The 20,387-nt window shown below is 37.0% G+C and overlaps 2 protein-coding genes across 2 annotated transcripts; one reads left to right on the plus strand and one right to left on the minus strand.

Annotated features, from left to right (window-relative positions):
• Positions 1-320: 320 nt before the first annotated feature.
• LOC131438598 (zinc metalloproteinase nas-14-like) lies at positions 321-8,304 on the minus strand. The gene is made up of 7 exons (XM_058608717.1): positions 7,927-8,304; positions 7,665-7,853; positions 7,138-7,455; positions 6,932-7,074; positions 6,756-6,869; positions 4,123-4,287; positions 321-429 (listed from the first exon to the last, which is right to left on the minus strand). The coding sequence occupies exons 1-7, from the start codon at positions 8,060-8,062 to the stop codon at positions 361-363; spliced, it is 1,134 nt and encodes a 377-aa protein (XP_058464700.1). The 5' UTR covers positions 8,063-8,304; the 3' UTR covers positions 321-360.
• An 8,731-nt stretch (positions 8,305-17,035) lies between these two features.
• On the plus strand, positions 17,036-19,381 carry LOC131437274 (pescadillo homolog). The gene is made up of 2 exons (XM_058606514.1): positions 17,036-17,416; positions 17,475-19,381. The coding sequence occupies exons 1-2, from the start codon at positions 17,396-17,398 to the stop codon at positions 19,275-19,277; spliced, it is 1,824 nt and encodes a 607-aa protein (XP_058462497.1). The 5' UTR covers positions 17,036-17,395; the 3' UTR covers positions 19,278-19,381.
• The last annotated feature ends 1,006 nt before the right edge of the window (positions 19,382-20,387 follow it).

The following is a 20,387-nucleotide window of genomic DNA, read 5'->3' on the forward strand; positions in this document are numbered from 1 at the left end:
GTAAAAAAGATTTTTTAAACGATTTTTGCATTACCAAATCCGATTCTTGCTCTCAATGTTTTATACGGTTTTTGCAATTAGGAATTTGGGTAAATTTAATAAAGAAGAGGAGCATTCAAGAGTGTTTATCACGGATTATGCTTGAATTGGAAATAGCAAACTTATTAATTGTCATCTTCAACTGTGCTGAGTATAAATAATTTGATGGGAAAAAGAGATTGTGATATTATTTAACATCTTAAAAAGTAATTTTTTAACACTACAAAAAATAAAAACACTAGAAAAATATAAATAATGAAATTTTTTTTTGAATAACATTTATTGCAGATTAATTTCAGTATTGATCTACCGACGCAAGATCTAATTAGTCGTTACGGATATGATACAGATATTATTAAAATATCTCAAGCAACGGAATCCACGTGGACGCTGAAATATATATATATATATATATATATATATATATATAACGACACAATATTTAAACCTTCAAGACTTTTATTATTATTATTTATTATTAGTTTCATTGCTAAGCGAAGAAACAGGAGTTATCGATCTCAGCTATTCCAACCTCGGTAGCTGAGTTTTTCAGTAAAAATATCATTTCATCACAGCGGTATCTTAAGGTACAAATGTTCCTTAAGGTCAACAAATGTTTATTTGTTCTGATATACCAGTAGAATGAGTTCAGCTGTTCTAAGCTCGCCAAAAGATGAAAAAATACCGAAGGAGTTTAATGTGTGCAGGGAAATTTCTAGTATTTCGCGAGAAAGAATTTCCATCCGTTCTTCGACCTAGTTGCTGTGTCATTTACCGGCGTCATCTCTAGTGGTGTGACGGTTGAAAAAATTTCACTCATTATTCATAGCACAATTTGCACCCGAAATGTCGATAGTTTCGTCTTGTTTAAAAATTTTGAATAGGGCTATTGTACCAACAGTTATCTCATTAATTGAGTTACCATGAGTCAATCAATAAATTGTAATAAAATCGTATATTCGGTTCTAAGATGCAATACCCTCAAAAAAAACAATTCAAAAATTGTTCAATACTGCTGTTATAGCAGATCTTACTCTAACTAATGGTTTTCATATATGATATGACCACTGGAGCTGAGATGAATGGAAGTACCGTTACCCTATTTTCGATTCTTTCACTGTTTATGACTACTAAAACATTCCGTTACCACATTATCGACAGCACAAAATGAGCAATGAATTCTTAATCAAATGCTCGTTTCTGGGTGTTCGATCAATCCGATTGACAGTGACATTATAAAAGTCATTGATATTTCACTAATTTTGTGAATGTGCTAGTGCAAAAGTCAGACGACTTACGCCATTTCATTATACACTCCAGCTAGAGGAATTGATTGTGCTGACTAAGGTGGGCCTTTTTGTTCGTTTCCATCGAATTTCGACAGCTTATGCTGGAATTCTAAGCAACACTGGTTTTTTACTACAGGGTGATTTTTTAAGAGCTTGAGAACTTTTTTAAACAATAAAACGCATAAAATTTGCAAAATCTCATCGGTTCTTTATTTTAAACGTTAGATTGGTACATGACATTTACTTTTTGAAGATAATTTCATTTAAATGTTGACCGCGGCTGCGTCTTAGGTGGTCCATTCGGAAAGTCCAATTTTGGGCAACTTTTTCGAGCATTTCGGCCGGAATAGCCCGAATTTCTTCGGAAATGTTGTCTTCCAAAGCTGGAATAGTTACTGGCTTATTTCTGTAGACTTTAGACTTGACGTAGCCCCACAAAAAATAGTCTAAAGGCGTCAAATCGCATGATCTTGGTGGCCAACTTACCGGTCCATTTCTTGAGATGAATTGTTCTCCGAAGTTTTCCCTCAAAATGGCCATAGAATCGCGAGCTGTGTGGCATGTAGCGCCATCTTGTTGAAACCACATGTCAACCAAGTTCAGTTCTTCCATTTTTGGCAACAAAAAGTTTGTTAGCATCGAACGATAGCGATCGCCATTCACTGTAACGTTGCGTCCGACAGCATCTTTGAAAAAATACGGTCCAATGATTCCACCAGCGTACAAACCACACCAAACAGTGCATTTTTCGGGATGCATGGGCAGTTCTTGAACGGCTTCTGGTTGCTCTTCACTCCAAATGCGGCAATTTTGCTTATTTACGTAGCCATTCAACCAGAAATGAGCCTCATCGCTGAACAAAATTTGTCGATAAAAAAGCGGATTTTCCGAATGGACCACCTAAGACGCAGCCGCGGTCAACATTTAAATGAAATTATCTTCAAAAAGTAAATGTCATGTACCAATCTAACGTTTAAAATAAAGAACCGATGAGATTTTGCAAATTTTATGCGTTTTATTGTTTAAAAAAGTTCTCAAGCTCTTAAAAAATCACCCTGTATATATCCGAAAAACTTGAAAATTCAAATTTATATATTCAGTAATGTAAATTTTTTGGTTTAGAAACAATCGAACAATTCGGAATCGGTTGTTGCACTGGAGTTGGAATTTATTTGGTGTTTACTATGATTTCCACATAGAATTCCGAATGAAAATTTCTCGCCGATTTGGAATTCATTCGAATCTGATAATGTGGACTTCGATGGGTTTCATCCACGATGTATTGTCGCTGCAGCACTAACCTGCAATTCGCTGGACAGTCCAGCGCAGCGACGATTCCGAGCGACGTCAGTTGAACTGTCATTTGCTATTTGGCTTTCTGACAGCTCACTTACAACCACAAATGCAAACGAGATTGGTTTGTTTTCATCTGGAAACGCATGCATTCAACACGATTCAGTAGATCATTCAACTTCGGTCGACGTTAAGATTATTTTTTTTTGAGCCGAATATTGCTCTTGTACCCGACGTAAATATATTGCGTAAACTTGACGTAGTGTCCCTTTATATGAATTGCTTATAAATAATGTTGTTGTTCCGTGACCGTTCCATGCCGGTGATAGTCGCTTGATGCTACGTGTGAATCGCTTTTACATATTGTTTTGTTTTCATCAGAAAAAGTATTGGCCACCCATATTTCACTAGGGCCGCCGTTTATTTTTCATCGTGCTTAGAAACCTCAATTCATCAACTGATATAACCATGTTACATCATGTATATTTTGTCGTCTTGATTATGAACCACGTGCTTTAACATAAATGAATAAATTTTCTTTCCACCACTAACGGAGCACGTAACATAGGAGTATCACTTTCTGTATGCACTTTAAGTTGATAATCAATGTTTAGGAATCAATTGGTTTGAGACTGAATGTAGTCTATATAGCATTGGTGTACAATGAACTTAGCTGGAGGGATATAATCAGGCGAGAGAGACGTCGCTTCTGATTTTTTTCTGCAAGCACAATAAAATTAACACTGGTGGCGAGATAGGGCGGTGTTGGCTGTGTTTATAATTCTTTCACGAAATTAAGTATGGTGCCGGGATCTACGCAAGTAAACATCGGAACAAACATGACATCATACAATTCTCGGGTATGTAGTTTAATTTCTCCAAGTTATCAAGTATTCCCGTCTTGGTAAATATGAAATAAATCTTTGTTCTTAATTATTGAGCAATTAGACGTCTCTGCTACTCAACCGATGCAAAGTGCACGGATCTATTCATATACGAAATTAAAATGTGTGCGAGCCGAAACCAAAGTTTGTTGTGGGTTCAATTTTACACTGAGGTAAAAACAGTTTTGACTTATAATCATACACTGCGGAAAATGCATATAAAGTTACGTAAGCTATAAACTTATGAACCAAGTAGAAGACAGTTCCGTTACGTGTTATAGAGTTTTATAAACGATTTTATGTCTTTCTCAACTATTCTCTTGCCATTGCAGTGTTTTTTATTGCATATGTCTTCAATAATTGGAATGATGTGGCTCGACAAAATTCACTGGGTTATTTCGACATACTCACACTAGCATTCGCCACACAACCGCTGAAAATAGCCACACGAATACATTCACACGTGAATTGGACCATAGCAACCTGTCCGTTTACCATCGTGGGTTTCACTATTGGCAACGGGTTACAAAACTACGTTTAGGCAGTTTTTGCAATTTTCTGGTCTCTTTCTCCGCTTAGCTATTGATGTTATAATTATAAACTATGCAATTCATTACCTGCGTAGTGGTAGTAGTAGTACGCCTAGTAGTGGTTGTAGTAGTACGTCTAGTAGTGGTTGTAGTTGCCTTAGTGGTAGTTGTGGTTGGCTTAGTAGTAGTAGTGGTTGGCTTAGTAGTGGTAGTAGTAGCTTTAGTAGTAGTTGTTGTTACCTTGGTGGTTGTCTGAAACAAAGAGAAAAAATTCTTCTTAATCTATGTTCTCTTGCCCTTTAAATAGTCTCACTAAAACCTTTATACGATTATATTTTCGGAACAAAAAGTGTGCGCCATTAGTATTGTAAACTCTTCATGCGATTTGTCGGTTACGTCACCTATAAGATTATATCTCCCGAATCGGAAATGTTCTTTATAACTCTTCCAAACTTAATCAATAATCTCGTTGTAGCTTTCACATAACTCTAAGTTCATCGAAATTCACTGAGTCATCATCGAAATTTTTAATGACAGAGAAGTCGACCGTAATAAAATGTTTTACACTGACGGATATGCTCAGTGATCCAGCTTCAATTTATGTCACAGAACTAGCTGAAATTCAGTACACCTTTGAGATTGACTATTTTCCCACGGACCATTCCTTTGATGTATCAGACAGTCACAGCTCTTCGTTAAGTGAAACCTGGAAAGTACTAACCGTATTTCCTGGGGAACTGAGTATAAGAAAAATCTTAACAGAGAACCGTAAGGAGTCATGAGATGGCGGAGTCACTGACTAAGGTGACATCAATGGAAGTCCAGTATGCTTCAAAGAATTTTCCAGTTGTTCTCCTGTAGAGTGTGCGAAATGGGCAAATACGATTGACAAAGCCTGAAACTTGGCCTACAAGACCAAATTCAATCTGTGCTGATTTCAAGCGCTGCAAAATTATACCAGCGCAATCGAAATTGAAATCTTACTTAAAGAACAAATGCATCCAAACACTAATAATGTAACTGATATTCAATTCCACAAGGCGTCTAACTGTGTGTAAATTATGTTCAAACGTAAAAGAGATGCAATTGCATTCGCTTCATATAACAAGGAGGTACACAGCGCTGAGTGTGACAATATTAAAAACAAAATGCCTGTGTACATGGTGGGCAACGCCATAGAAGTTTCCCTCGCAGGCCAGCGTTCAGTTCGTTCGGGAAAATATGTCGCAGTACGGTGAAGTTCTTTCCATTGAAAAAGAATTACTGCGGATTTTTTCCACGGTATCCGGAATGACTTGCGAGTGGTACGTATGCAACTACGTAAGACAATTCCATCTTACATCATTTGTGGTCAAGGTGGGATACATCCATGTAAAAAGCTTATGAAAATCAACAGTTTTGTGAACAACCTGCACACTACGATAAACCATGCTCTGAAACTGCGAAAAGAACATCTTCATCCAAAGACAAGATCAACCGTTCAACAACGGGAACTAGTGATCGCAGTACTTCTGTTTCACCATCAAACCAACCAGCAACTGCAACCAATGTACAACTAGGCGCATCTACAGCAACTAACAACGAGTCCAAGACTGCGAATAACAAGGAACGAACGAAAATAAAACGGACCCAACAACAATACCTCCGATGTGGCAATGGATGACGAGACTAGTCACGAACAAAGGGCCCCTCAATCCTCACAGGATAGAAATGGATGCTCCTTTCCTCCTAGAAAAAGGGTTACAACGAGATCCAATACAAAAAATATGAGCCAAATAAATTCATTTTTACTATAAAACAATCAGAACAGGCATGCTGAAGCGGCAAATTTACAATCTTGAAAAAACAGCCATTGTTGCCGAACGCAAAAGCAGTGTCGTAATAGAGAAAGATGCAAGTGCGGCAGAAAGATAAGATTTCGAAAAAACAGCATCCCAAGACCAATTCATCTGTGGAACGGCGATTCTAATTATCGAATCTAACTAAGCATGCATATAGAAAACAAGGATGGCTTTTATCGTATCAAAGAACGCTCACTAGCAACTCTTCACACGATTGAATAAGTGCCATCACAGAGAGACGGGTATCATCGCAACAACAAAAAACCAGCATGGTTCATTTAACGTAGAATAGATACCAGTGCGAGAGCGAATTTCTCTCGATGACCTGTCTGAGAATCGAAGATTAGCTCGCTGCTGTGGGGATTCTCTCTGAAGCAACAAACAGTCGCTTATTCTCGTTTCGCGATCCGATTTTGTATGGGCAGTGGATAATTGCGATAGAATCAATTCACTATTGCCGCTTATTCTAACTATGTGCATATAACCTTTGTATTAGTTGTGTCTATGAAAATGTATGTGAATGCCCCACACAAGGGTTTTGAAATATTTCAACCTAATATGAAAATCATCAAGTCGAATCATCGATTCGATTTTCTGCGATAATTGCCAACTTGCGATTCTCTCTTGGTAAATTCCACACAGCACCGATCATTATCAGACTGTAATTTTTTTAAGGGCGTGAAATACTCAGAGTATGAAGTGGAGCGAAGAAATGTAGAAAAATTCTCTCACGGTTCATGCATTGAGAGACACGAGTTCTTGTAGCATCCTCTACCGGATTGAAAATGTTGTATACAATATAGAAAAAAATCGAGCAGCTTCTGTCAAATTATCGGCAATCACCAACACTGATAGGAAACATGTTTGAATCAAACTTACCGGTGCTAATGTCGTTGTCGTTGTCGTACTGGAATTACAGTACATATAATTGATCGCCAAGATATCCGTATCAGATAGACCAACATTGTTGCCAAAATCTCCAACCCACGGTTTCTGCAGATAAGATTAAGTTTGTATAAGATTTTACGAAAATGAAACAAGTACTGATCTCTTACCAAATTCGTCATAACAGGTTTGCTAGCACTGGCAGCTCCTGCGTATTTCGAATAGTGCATCACGCTACCGTAGTAGTAAGGAATTCCGTACAATTCAACCTGAGAAGCCGAGAACTTAGCAAAATTTGCATTGTAGAAAGAGGCTGAAAGATGAAAAAAGAATTATCATTCGTATATCAAAAGTGAACTTCTGTTAGAACAGTTACTTGTCTGGTACTGTGGTTGCAAAGCACTAGTGTCAATCGATACCCAATCGTCACGATCCGGACGAGTGAACTCGTGATAGAAACCAAGCGCATGCATCAATTCGTGTGCAATCGTTCCAGTTCCCAAGCAACCAGGCGCCTGCAAGTTCACCAAATTGTAAGTGTTGTCCATGCTGCGCCCCACGTAGGACCAACAACCGGTGTTTCCACTATCAATGTTTACGTAAATGGTTTCGGTAGTGCGCGGTTTAAATCTAACGCAAGTTTTCGCAGCGTATTGGTTCATAGCAGTTTGTATATTGGCAAGTTGAGCGGCAGCTGCAACAGAGGACATAAAACATAAGGAAAATTTTTCAAACTACATTGAAACTGTTGTAAAGCTATAATTTTTGATTCGCAGTAATCAGGATATGTTCATGATTTCTAATTACGACACAGCCAATTAAAAAAAATCATTTTTAGATGGATAAAGCATTGAACGTTGTTTTAGTTTGTTCTCGTACCTAATTGCTACTTTGAAAACTTACTAAACGTTCCAATGATTACATAAGGCACCACTGCATCCGGCCATCTGACAGTGGTGCTACTTCCCAACGGAATAGCGTTCCGCTGGACTTCTGGTTTAAGCATTATATCATATTGGTAATAATATCCAATGCCTTGCTCGAAAGCAAAAGTTTTATTCACCTTTTGATCGTGATAGCGTAAACGTTCGCCTGTAAGCAACGATTTAATATAGCAAACAATTTAAACGTTCAGCAACAACATACTCATAACGAATGTACTTACCAACTTCGAGAAAAGGTCGGGTAGCAAAATTGGCCTCTCCAGGCTTGTGTCTGTAGTTAATCGGAATAAAAAAATCTTTGGCCACACCCACGCCGAGTAACGTTGCAAATAGTACAAGAAAGGAGTACGCAAACATTTTGTCAAATTAGAATTTGAACACCTTGCGGATCACGTTCCATTCTTATATAGGATTTCCTGGAGCAACCAAAACCGTTAACATTGACGTTGCTAGTGTAGTGTAAAGTAGCTCTTGCGTAAATATCAGCAAAACATTATATTCGAGACAACACTTTTTCAAAAGACAAAAAATTGCCTTCAGTATCGCAACTGTAACTGTCTTGAAATACGGTATAATATTCATGTTTTTCTCTCCAAAATTAGTTTACTTACACAGACCATTGTAGTATGCTAAACTTGTAATTGAACAGCTGTATTTGATTACCAGTTTCACCATTCGCAAAAACACTCTGTTTTGATTGCTACAGATTATTGATATCGAGATTATATTAAAGCACAGATAACAGAGACTCAAGTCTTATTCAAAAAGCTACGTAAACTTCCAAATCGCTACTCGAAAAAATTGCCACTGCCACAACTAGTTACACAATTGTTCGCTACTAAAGTTGGGTGGTTTTTATGTGGTATCAGGTAGACGGTATTCAAAAATCTTAAGGCATACAAATATTTGATATCGGACAAATCCAGTTCACTTTCGAACTCTCTAGCTTAACTTGACCGCCCGTGAGTTTCCCGTGATTGATCAGAAACCAGTTGAAATTTCATATTGAATTAAATGCATGATACTTGGGGAGTCGTAGATTATGCACAACGTGCAACCTGAACTGATTTAGTACATGGATCAATAACGTAGATGGCCACGCCCATGCAGGTCAATATGGGAAGGGAACAAATGTTAGTTCAACACTTGTTGCTACTAGTGACCGAGGAATTCTCTGCATCACCACAAGTGTCATAGGAAAGGAACGGTGTTAGTGGGGCGAGGAAATGATCAGGATTTATTTTGGTAGTTAATGTGATCTACTTATTACTTATAATATTATCATGTGTTTATTGCTCTGGGTAGCCGACTACCGAGAATACGTTGCAATTTTATCGCGTTTTGTATTAATATGTGCTTCCTACTAAAATACGATTTTTTTTCCGAAACTCGTAAAACTCCGGACAGCTGGCTGTCGGGAGGTTTGCTATCAGTTCGTACAATTAATTCATTGTGTTCTGTTTTTTTTGCAATACATAACCGTCGATGTCTACTCTCTAACCAAAATTTAAAAAGAAAACCAAATGGATCCTCCTCGCCGTCTAAACTATATTTACATCTGTCCTTGTCAAGCAAGCTCACGAAAAATATCTACACGGTTATAAACTTAGCACTTAGCAGATCAATTTGAACTGCTCTGCACTGATGAGTCAAAGACGAAACGTAGAAATAATAATAACGGTTATGTACCCTAGCACAAAATTTGGCTAACCCTTAAATAAGTGATTAACGTTTCGCTCCATTATATTGTTGATTACTTAACCTGTAATCACAGATAACAGATATACAGGCTCGAACATTTTTTTTCAAAATCCTGTGAAAATTTAAATTTTGCTATACGTTGGAAACACTACTGCCACCTACTCGACTGTTCGCCGCGATCTTTCAAAACGTTCCACTACGTTCCGGAACGGTAACAAAATCCTCCTGCCTGTTATAGAAATATTCCAACTACAACAATTTTAACACTTATCACACGATTTCCCTAACCAATGTCGAAATAATTGCTAGTTAAAAGAAAGTTAGATGGCGGACCCTGTATCACAGACTAACAGACAGGACACTCAAATTAGATTCTTTAACCATATAAACGGTCATTTCGAATATTCCTTTAGTTGGGACAGTACTCGCATATGTCATGATGGCGTCACGTTACCCTATCAAAAACATCCTGTCTCTCATCTAGACTGTGTTTATTTTTTCATTTACCAACCGAGTTGCCATTCATACAGAATTACCTGTAATGTATTGATTTGTATACCTCCATGCGAATTTCATGCAGGATGCAGATTTAATACATATTGCCAGAACTATATACAGAATTGTGCCTACCTCTCATCCTCCAACGCAATACAAAATCGAACCCGTTTTGTTACAATATTTACTAGCTTCTGGTCTGCCGCCACTTAATTTCGGGTGAAAATTACCAACACAATAAAAAATAGTATAGATGAACAACGTTGAGAAAAATAAATGTTTACCTTCCAACAGCGCAAAATAAGTTAAATATATTATCAACGTAATCCAATAATTTATTGTGACGATTCATTATCAAATATTTTGATGAAATCAGGCATCCCTGCAAGCAGCTGATCGGAGTTGACAAACGAGGGGAGTAAAAAAACTTTTACGTAACACAAGGGGTGTACCGATAGTAAATAGTTCGCGCAGTACAATATAGGTGGAACTAGTGCATCACGAAAAATTATTTTTATAAGAATTTACTCATACTGTCATGTCTGTTAGTCTGTGCCTGTATATCTGTTATCTGTGCTATAATCACCGGAGCTCGACACACATTCGCTTCACCAAATATTAATGTGAATATGTGAAATACTTCTGTTAAGCAACAATAGAGCAAATGCAGATTGTCATCCCATCCTTTGAGTCAATGCACTGAACAGAGATCCCTCTCCAATGGCTTCGACATAATAGATGTTTTCTCTTCCAAATGTGATTCTTGCTTCCGATAATCGATAGAAAAGCTCACAGAACTGAATTTAGTATTGGTAAACTTAACACAATGTTGAGTTTCTCTTATAGAGTTGTTCATTCGGTAGAGTAGAATATATTTACAATTTTTATTTTTATTTAGGTAATCATCCTGAACATTGATCTTTTTGCCAATTGTTATGTGCGCTTAGTGTAATCTAAATCATTCGATTGCAAAATGCAAGGAAAATCTCTTAGTTTGATCTTAGCGCTTCTACAGCACTATATTTTTTCACTAATAGTACTGTTGTTGTACCGTTGAATTCCACTATGTTATATCACGTCATTACACTCTCACAAAGTCACTATTTTCACAGTCACTATTTTTCCGAAAGTGTATCAAACGTTATAATACAGATACGTATTTCGGAATGCTATTTGCATCCTTCTTCAGTGTATCGGTTTTATAAGCATTCTACTAACAGCTCAAACAGAAATTTAGTGACTATATTTTTATTGATTCATTCAAAAAATTTCTGATTTGTTAAACTCACGCTCACAATGATCAATATTATTCATCTGACTCCATTGCACATTACAACTGGTGAACGATATCAGGTCTTTCTCTCCTGCCTACAACGGTGTTTCTAGAACAGTCATATATATCCCGCCAGTCATTTAGTAAGCAATAATTGTGATACCAAATTAAGCACGTGGTTCGAAATGAAGAATCAAGTGGATCAAGTATGGAGGTGATTTATCCACACAAAACAACTCGTTGCGTGCCAATTTTTTTTATCGATCTAGTATTCTTTACTTCGACGGCCAAACATGCAACTCGTTATGTGGCAAACACCTATCGATGATCTAGCAAGCATAGATAACTTTTTCAACGGAAAATTCCATTTCCAAATAAAACTTTTTTTTATTTTTTCTCACTTTTCCGGCACACTTTCCTATTTTTTTTATATACGAACCGGCGGGGGTAGAATCTAATCAAACGAAAAAAAAAAAGAATCTTGCAAATCCGTCCATCCGTTCTTACGTGATGCGATTACAAAGAATGATCTCAACATTTTCATATATGTAGATTGTAAATAAGACAAAATATCTCTAAGGAACGGTCTCACCAGTATCCTGCTTTTCCCATTCGCATTGCTTTAAACAAAGCGAGATGACACACCACTACCGAAAAATAAAATAATGTAAATACTTGCGAATGGCGCGAATTTTTGATTTTCAGTTTGAATCACACGATGGCTCTTTGATCGATTGACGTTGTTTGGGCGGTAAATTCCGTCGCTTGTGCATTTTTCAGTTTTGCGAATCAGCATTAAAGACTGTCCCAGAAAGTATAGACGCACTTTGATTTCGCTGTAAATAATTCACAAGTGTTAGATATTCAAATTTTATTCGATATACTGATAATATTAGACTACAACAACAGAATATTATTCTCAACATTTGCTACTTAGCCATTGTAGACTAGCTGGCGCACCTTCTTGCGAACGTTCCTCATTAAATTCCGTACAGACTTATTGGCGACAAGTTTTGACACTTGTTTCCAATTTTTTTCGAACTGTTGAATGGTTTCGGCTGCCAAGACATATTTCCTAAGATGTGCCTTCGTTAATGCTCAAAATTCCTCAATAGGTCGAAGTTATGAGCAATTTGGTGGATTCATATCTTTTGGAACGAAAGTGACATTTTTGGTAATATACCATTCTACCGTTGATTTCGAGTAGTGGCAAGAAGCAAGATCTGGCCAGAAGAAAACAGGATCCTTGTGGCTTCGAATCATGGGTAGAAGTCGTTTTTGTAAACATTCCTTGATGTATATTTCGCTGTTCATTGAAGCAGTGGTGATGAAGGGTTTCGAAATCTTACCGCAGCTACAATTTGCTTACCAGACCATAGCTTTCTTGCCAAATTTTTCGACTTCAATCGATGTCTCGGACTGGTTTAACAACTGCCCTTCTCGCACCGTATAATATTGTGGTCCCGGCAAGGATTTGTAATCGAGTTTCACGTAGGTTTCGTCGTCCATGATTATGCAGTTCATAATTCCAGCAGAATCGTATTGTACAGCTTTCGAACCCTCGGCCTGATTGATGCTTCGTGTTTCGAACTACGTTTTGGTTGTTTCTGCTTCTTATAGGTTCGAAGATTCAAACGTTCTTTAGCACGAAGAACATTTGACTTCGAAGTGCCCACTTTTTTGGCCACATCCCGAACTGAAACCTTCCTCTTTTGCTCGAACGCCTTCAGTATAAGTTTATCCAACTGAGGGTTAGCAGGACCTTTTTTTCGACCCGTTTTCGGTTTATCCTCAAAGGTGTTATCCTTATCGATCACTTACTCCTTCCATTTTTGCTATCTTTATCAGTGACAGTCCGCGTTCTGTGCACCATTTGTACAGAATTTTTCGACGTTGTTCTGCTGAAAGTCCACGCATTCCGAAACAAACTAATGAAAACGAATGAACAACTGCACAAGTGGTTAGAGAAGAGTGTAAACAACAGGACGCAGCCATAAAAATTTACAGATTATAAACCATTGCGAAATGGCAGCGCTTTTTGGTTGTGTCCATACCTTCTGGGACAGTCTTTATTCAATAAATAACACCTTTCCTTTATCAACACACACTTGTCACAGTGATACTATCACTCAAAATAACTCCACTTACTATAAATTGTAATTAGAATTCTTTATGGTAACACTTAGGCACCGCATCGTATTCCCAGAAATTCATTAATTTCATCACAGGTTCAAAGTTAACAACTGCAAATTTAATAGTTTTCTCAGATGGAAGAAAACGTATAAAAAAGTACGGGTGTGTAATGTCAGACATAACTGGACGTCGTGAATACGAATAAAACTGACACGCTTTCTATATACTTCCGAATATCAATTAGTTGATAGATTGTGTGAATTGTGCAAGCTTTTCCCTTTTTCACTACTAGAATTTGAAACGTTACATCTAAACTAAAGTACAGATTAGTTACATTGAACATTCTGGCATACAATTAAATATTACGAAATAACCAGTTTAGTTCTTTATGGTATAAACGATATTAAACACTGTTGCGAATTTTGCACTGCGAAAATTGCACAAAGCTAATCAAATTATCCTAGATTTGCACAACATTGATGGTTTTAATTTCCGGTTTGCAAAGAAGTAATCTTTATAGTTCTTTAGATAACATTTGGAGCCATTAGAAGGGCTGATTTTGCATAATGTTCCCCATTGTAGTCCATTTTTCGTTGTATTTTGCTCCAATGCAAATGACCAAAAGCAGGATGATGCAATCGATCTTCTTTGAACGACCGAAGTCCAAATGAGAGTAAGACCTGAGCGTTTGAGGTTTTGTACCACGCAAAAGGTCTGCTCTCAAATGCTACTCCCTACGATCGAAATCCAAATGAATCTGAGCGTTTCAAGCTTTATACTTGGATTGTTTTTACTGAAGTTGGTAGGAGTACCTCACCTCGGCATCTAGTTCCGTCTGAAGCACTAGAAGAAATGAACGAAGTCAAAGTTTACCTTTTATATCAATCAAGGTTTACCTTTTATACTCGTCCAGTAGACAATCGGAACTGATATGAGCTTGACTACTACAAAACCGACGTCTCGGTGCAAAAAAGGCAAGCAAGCGTAGTGATTTTTCCTCATTATTTACAAAAGTTTTAGAAAATTTCATTTTTCTGTTACTTCTGCTTATCTCACACCTTAAGGTCTGAGGACAGAGGGTCGTGTGTTGCGTTTTAAATCGACCACGTGGCTCGCTCAATTCCCTTTGCGCATCGTATTTCTCTTGTACTCTCTTGTATATGAGCAAGCTGTACCGGGTTGCCAGCATACATTTTATTATTTTGATGAGAAGTTTTATCACATTAATCTATCGTATGGGTTGGACATTACATGGATTCCAATGAACAATGAATCAATATTTAACTTTCACAAAGATTGAATGCCTGTGTGTTTGGCAGCCTTGTTGAGGAAATTTTATTTCTCTCTTCTTTTTTCGAATGCTATCAGGAAACCAAAGCGAAAAAAATGGCGGATGCATTGAAACTGACTTTGTTTCACAGGAAAATACTAGACTTTATTTTTATCGCGATAACATATATGTTTTTATGTACTAATCGCATCTAAACTAAATTATCTGGACTTTGTCACGGTAGATTTATGATACAAGCTTTCAAAGCCGAGATATTCGATGAACAAGTAGAGGTATGCATTTCCGAGCGTTCAGCAGTTCTTCATTCAGAAAAAAATACAACACGACCGCTAAACTCAATGAATCATTCTGAAAATTTCACAGAATATTCTCAACTAAATTTCGAAGACATTGTCAGGTGGGTTTTCCTATATTCTGCACCGTTTCCAAGAAAATTTAATTTAAAACGGGAAAATAGCAAAAAACCTACCTCTTTAGGGTACTGTCCTCAGTCTGAAACAATTTTGATAATTAATGTCCCATATTTTCGTCAACCAAGATGATTTCGATTCATACTAAGGTTTACAAACATTGGGACAATATGTTCAGAGTATTTGCAAGAGTTTTGGGATTAGAATCGCAGGATACCAAACAAAATTAAAAGGATAATCGCCATTTGTACTAAAGCAAACTATATACCTGCACGCAAACATTTGTATGTAGCTTTCTTTTTACACATAATGTAGAATATTGTACGAATAATTAGGTTCAGACAGTTTTAATTTATTTCAGAGAAATAGTTACAAAATAACTGGTTAACTTTAATTAATTGAACTGGTTGAAGTTGCAATTTGTTTTCCTTTAATAGATTTGAATATTTGACAAATATAACCATTGAATAAAATATTCTATATCTGAAAAATAATACTGAATATTAAAGATAAAAACCATTTCTTCAACATAGCATTATATTCATTCAAATTTCAATTTCAATTTTATCAATAAACTTCGAATGACTGGCTGTATGCGACCTCAAAGTAGATTTCTTGGTATTTCGCTCCTGACTGAAATAACAGAAAGACAATTGGTGGAGTTAATCATATCTCAACAAACTTACCTTCCCTCGCCACGGCAGTGAAAATAATAAATTAATAAATTTTCACATATGCTACTTATCCACCGAAAAAGAAAACAATAAGATTCATTCAGAATCATTGAAACTTTTCCATTGTCCATAAATTCACATTTAATTGTTCTGTATGAACTACACTGGTAACAAAGGAGAAAAACAAAATTTCCCATAATAATTGTTTGTCTAAAGTTGAAATTGCCCTATAATTACATGAACTCTATGTCTACTACAGACTTTCACTTCAATGAATACTCACCAAAGTGCTCTAACATAAGGTTTGCCAATATTTCCATCGAGCTCCATTCATAATCACTGATAAATCAATTTCATATTACCACCACAATACGTATCGAAAAAAAAACAGAACTTACAACTCCAGTTAAAATACATTTGTTTACATTATGTCATTGGTTTTTCGCACAAGTTGTTCGATGTTTGGCATGATTATAGATGATATACTTACAAGTATTGAATCATCAAACTCATCTGATGCTGTCATGCTACATACGGACAAAAATATTTTAAAAAGTGAAGGAAACGCCCTGATAAATAATGATAAAATCATACGATCTTATTTTACCTTCAACATTGCGAATCATCTAAGCTTCATTCAACTTTAGGGAAAAAGTTTCTTCTGTGTTCGACTGTATGAAAACTGCAAAATGAAAATAAATGGAATGATTTTTGTAACGGAAATACCATAAAACACATTAATTTCGATTCAAGAAAACATACATACAATTGTAATACAATTTCATATTTTTATGTCATTCATATAAACAGTGGAAGAGAATCCGAAGAAATGTGTATAAAACTCGTTCATTGTTAAACATGAAATTATTCGAACTGTTCATAATTTATTTTTAGGAATAAATTCTTCACAATGATTAAAATGACAATTGGTTATATATTCAGTCTGATTCATGACGATTCACACACAGTTCACTAGCATTTCAAACGTATCTGACAGCTGTATAACATATGGATGGAAACCACACATGAAAGAAGTGAAACTCACTGAATATTGATTATATGATCATACAAATTGTTTTATCATTCAACAGTCGGAATCCTCAGTTATATATCGTATTGAATGAAGTTTCATCCAAAATTCGGCTAGCGTTTTCTTTTAGTGTAGACAAATTCACTGGGTCTTAAAAAATACATAGCGAACTTTTATGCGTGTACATAACAGCTAACATCTCTACGAAGTGAAGCCGCAAAACGAAACGTCAAGAGCACACGTGAAATTCCATCATATGCATATCAGCGATGTCAGATCTACGGAAATCTCCGTAGATCTACGGATTCGAACATTTTCTACGGAAATTGGATTTTTGCTACGGAAATCTACGGAAAAATTAAATTTTTCAACGGAGAACTACGGAACTAGTTTTGTCTGGCGAGCAAAAAAAAAAGCTTTCTAGTGCGAGAGCTTCCGAGGAAAATACCAATCTACGGAAATGATACTACTACAATCTGGTATCACTGATGCATATATCAATTCAAAACAGCCTCTGTTTTTCGTACCACATAGCAAACAGCAAGCATTTTCTTGGTTTGCGGATCCTACCCGTAAAGAGAACTTTAAGTTGTGTTACCCACGAAAGTGCTAGTGTTTGCATTTATAGATAGTACTGATTATTAGTATTCGATTTAAATCTAGGACAAGCAGGTTACATCAGAATGGTCAAACGAAACCACAAGGTAGGAACTAGTTTCGTTATGCTTTGAAGGTTATGTTTATCTGTTTTCTTCAATCTAGTACCAATCTGGCGAAGGTGCCCAGTATATAACCCGAAAGGCAGCAATGCGTAAGCTTCAACTGTCCATGCAGGATTTTCGTCGACTGTGCATCCTGAAAGGTGTTTATCCACGCGAACCAAAACACAGAGTGATTGCCCAACGTGGAAGTACCGATATCAAGATTCTGTTTCACAAGAAGGATATCACTTTCCTACTACATGAACCTATAGTATGGACATTGCGAGATCGAAAAATTTTCAACCGACGCATTGCTCACGCCCGAGCCAAAGGAGATAATTTATTGAAAAATGTGCGGATGGCAAACTATCCGGTGATCAAACTGGACCACATAATCAAAGAACGATTTCCAACATTTATGGATGCCATCAAGGAGCTGGATGACTGCATGACGTTGCTGTTTTTGTTCAGCACTTTTCCAGCGACAAAAGTTATTACTAGGGACCTAACATCGCTAGCCAGAAGGTTGACAATCGAATTCATGCACTACATCATTGCGGCAAAGGCGATCCGAAAGGTGTTTGTTTCAATTAAAGGATATTACTTCCAGGCGGATATCAAGGGAGAACTGGTGACGTGGATTGTGCCACATTACTTCCCTTATCAACCACAAAAGAAGGAATATGTGGACTTTAAGATCATGCGATGTTTTGCTGATTTCTTCACAATTATGGCCGGATTTGTAAACTTCCGTTTGTACAATTCTTTAAATTTGGTTTACCCTCCTAAGTTTTCCGTTTCAATCGATTCGGATGAGAGTAGAACGAATGAACAGACTTTCGTATCGGAAAGAATTGCCGCATTGAACTTGGACTTGCTTCGATCGGATCAAGCTCCGGTGGAAGAAGAAGATGAGAATATTGATTTCCAATTGCTGGAAGGCGACAAGGATTCCGACCAAGCTAGGAAACTACGTGAAGAAGCTGTCAGTCTTACCAAACTGAAAACCCTCTTTAAAGGATTGAAGCTTTTCATCAATCGAGAAGTTCCACGGGAGCCCCTAGTTTTTGTAATCCGTTGCTTTGGAGGTCGCGTTTCGTGGGATAAAAACTTGTTCGTTGGTGCCTCCTTCGACGAAACGGATGAAACGATCACTCATCAGATTGTGGACCGACCAAGTATGAACAAACAGTACATCTCCCGAGACTACGTGCAGCCGCAATGGATTTTCGATAGCGTCAATCAGAGGAAGCTGCTTCCTGCCAATAAGTACTTTATAGGAGCTGTTTTACCGCCACATTTGTCACCATTCAATCGTGACGATGCTATCTACGTTCCACCGGAGGAAGCTAGCATGCAGGCGGGTAATGATTTCGAGAAGCCTACGCGAGAGGAAGGTGTATCCGACGATGAGGAGGAAGATCTTCGTTTGGAAGAGGATGGTCGGAAGCAGGTTCAGTTAGACTTTGCTTTGGAAAAAGCTTTTCGCGAAGAAAATGCAGAAGTGTACAATTCTGGGGAGCAGGTTGACAAAGCAAAGGAATCCGATAAGGAAGACGATGATCAGAATGAAGAGGACACCAGAAGAAAGGAGAAAAAGAAGAAAATGGCCGTAGTAAGTGGAAAGATTTATAAAGAGAATCCGAAGGAGCAAAAACAGCTGACTAAGCAGGAAGAGGCCCTCCGGGCTCGAATGGTCAAATCCAAACACAAAAAGTTGTACAGAAAAATGATGGACAAGCAGAAAAGAGCCACCAAAGAGGCTAATCTGCTTCGGGAGAAGCGACAACAAATTGATAAAAAGAAACGGCAGGAACAGACGGAAAAAAGGAAAGTCGAGCGAAAGAACATTCTTGCCAAATAATCCCCGTGGTATGAGATTTATATTATTTGTATTTACTTGATATGTGCTAATCACAAACATAAATAAATCTCGAAGAGTGTACACCTTTTTCGAAAAAACTCAAACTGGTTTTTGATCTCCCATTAACATCATCCCCCGGACTCCAAATCTGAATATTGAAACTGACTTCTAAACCAGAATTTGAAATCGCGTCGTTAAGGGGCGTCGCGTTTGTGGTCAATTATTCAATAACTAGACCGATTTTCTAAAAACTAAAAACACTTAAATTTTCCACTACTAAGTATTCTTAGAATTCCGCTTTGTCGAGTCGAAATTGGTTTTTGAAATTTATAAACGGTTACTGTTCCGTTCCACGGGATGGTTTTAGAACTGAAAAATAGTATTTGTAGCAGAATTTCACAAATATTCTGAAAATGCAACTCAAAATTATAAAACTAGCCAAAACAACCTAAATTTGAAAAAGTTTACATAAACTTTTCCGTATTTGTTTTGTTGCTTGCGCGCTGCTGTTTCGTATTTAGATGGTGTGAGAAATGCACGGTGGCATTATATCGTGAGCAAAAATTACATATCAAATAATAACACGAATTTATGCACCATTGAGTGTTGTGTTGAAATAAAAACGAGTTGAATACAATAAAATGGGTATTTTGAGAAATCGTTTCTATTTCATAGCTAGTGCTACGATCGTCTTGACACACAGAAAAATAATAATAAATCCACTTTCTACTTATTCGAAGATGACAATGAATGTCAATTAGAATATAATATATAACTAGGGGAAGGTGCCACTTGAGCCAATTAGTTCTAATTCCTGATTCATACGTGTCAAGTGAATACTTTTACAGGGTCCACCCCAAGACAAGACCTGACAACTGGGGGGCTGCTTTTGTTCCAAAATGGACCAGTTTCTGATTGGCTGATTTTGATGTTGCCACCCGCACATTGTGAAAAGAAAACACTTTCGCAGGGTACGCGAGCAACGATGCCAAGTATAAAGAAAATCAGAAAACAAATTCATTAAAATTTTCAAAGAATGTTTCACTCTTTTTTCAATCTCATTTGTAATAAATGTAAATAGTAGAAGCACTGTGTAATTAAAATCAGCAT

This window comes from Malaya genurostris, chromosome 3 (assembly GCF_030247185.1).
Source record: "Malaya genurostris strain Urasoe2022 chromosome 3, Malgen_1.1, whole genome shotgun sequence".
In the NCBI taxonomy this organism is placed as follows: Eukaryota; Metazoa; Arthropoda; class Insecta; order Diptera; family Culicidae; genus Malaya; species Malaya genurostris.

Bases quoted from the DNA above. Each gene is read 5' to 3' on its own strand.
- LOC131438598 (XM_058608717.1), bottom strand. From the start codon at position 8,062: ATGTTTGCGTACTCCTTTCTTGTACTATTTGCAACGTTACTCGGCGTG. The intron at 7,456-7,664 runs GTAAGTTTTCAA...CCTCTGTTGCAG, and splicing joins TGTAATCATTGGAACGTTTA to CTGCCGCTCAACTTGCCAAT. The intron at 6,870-6,931 runs GTAAGAGATCAG...TCTTATCTGCAG, and splicing joins AACCTGTTATGACGAATTTG to AAACCGTGGGTTGGAGATTT.
- LOC131437274 (XM_058606514.1), top strand. From the start codon at position 17,396: ATGGTCAAACGAAACCACAAG. The intron at 17,417-17,474 runs GTAGGAACTAGT...TCTTCAATCTAG, and splicing joins TGGTCAAACGAAACCACAAG to TACCAATCTGGCGAAGGTGC.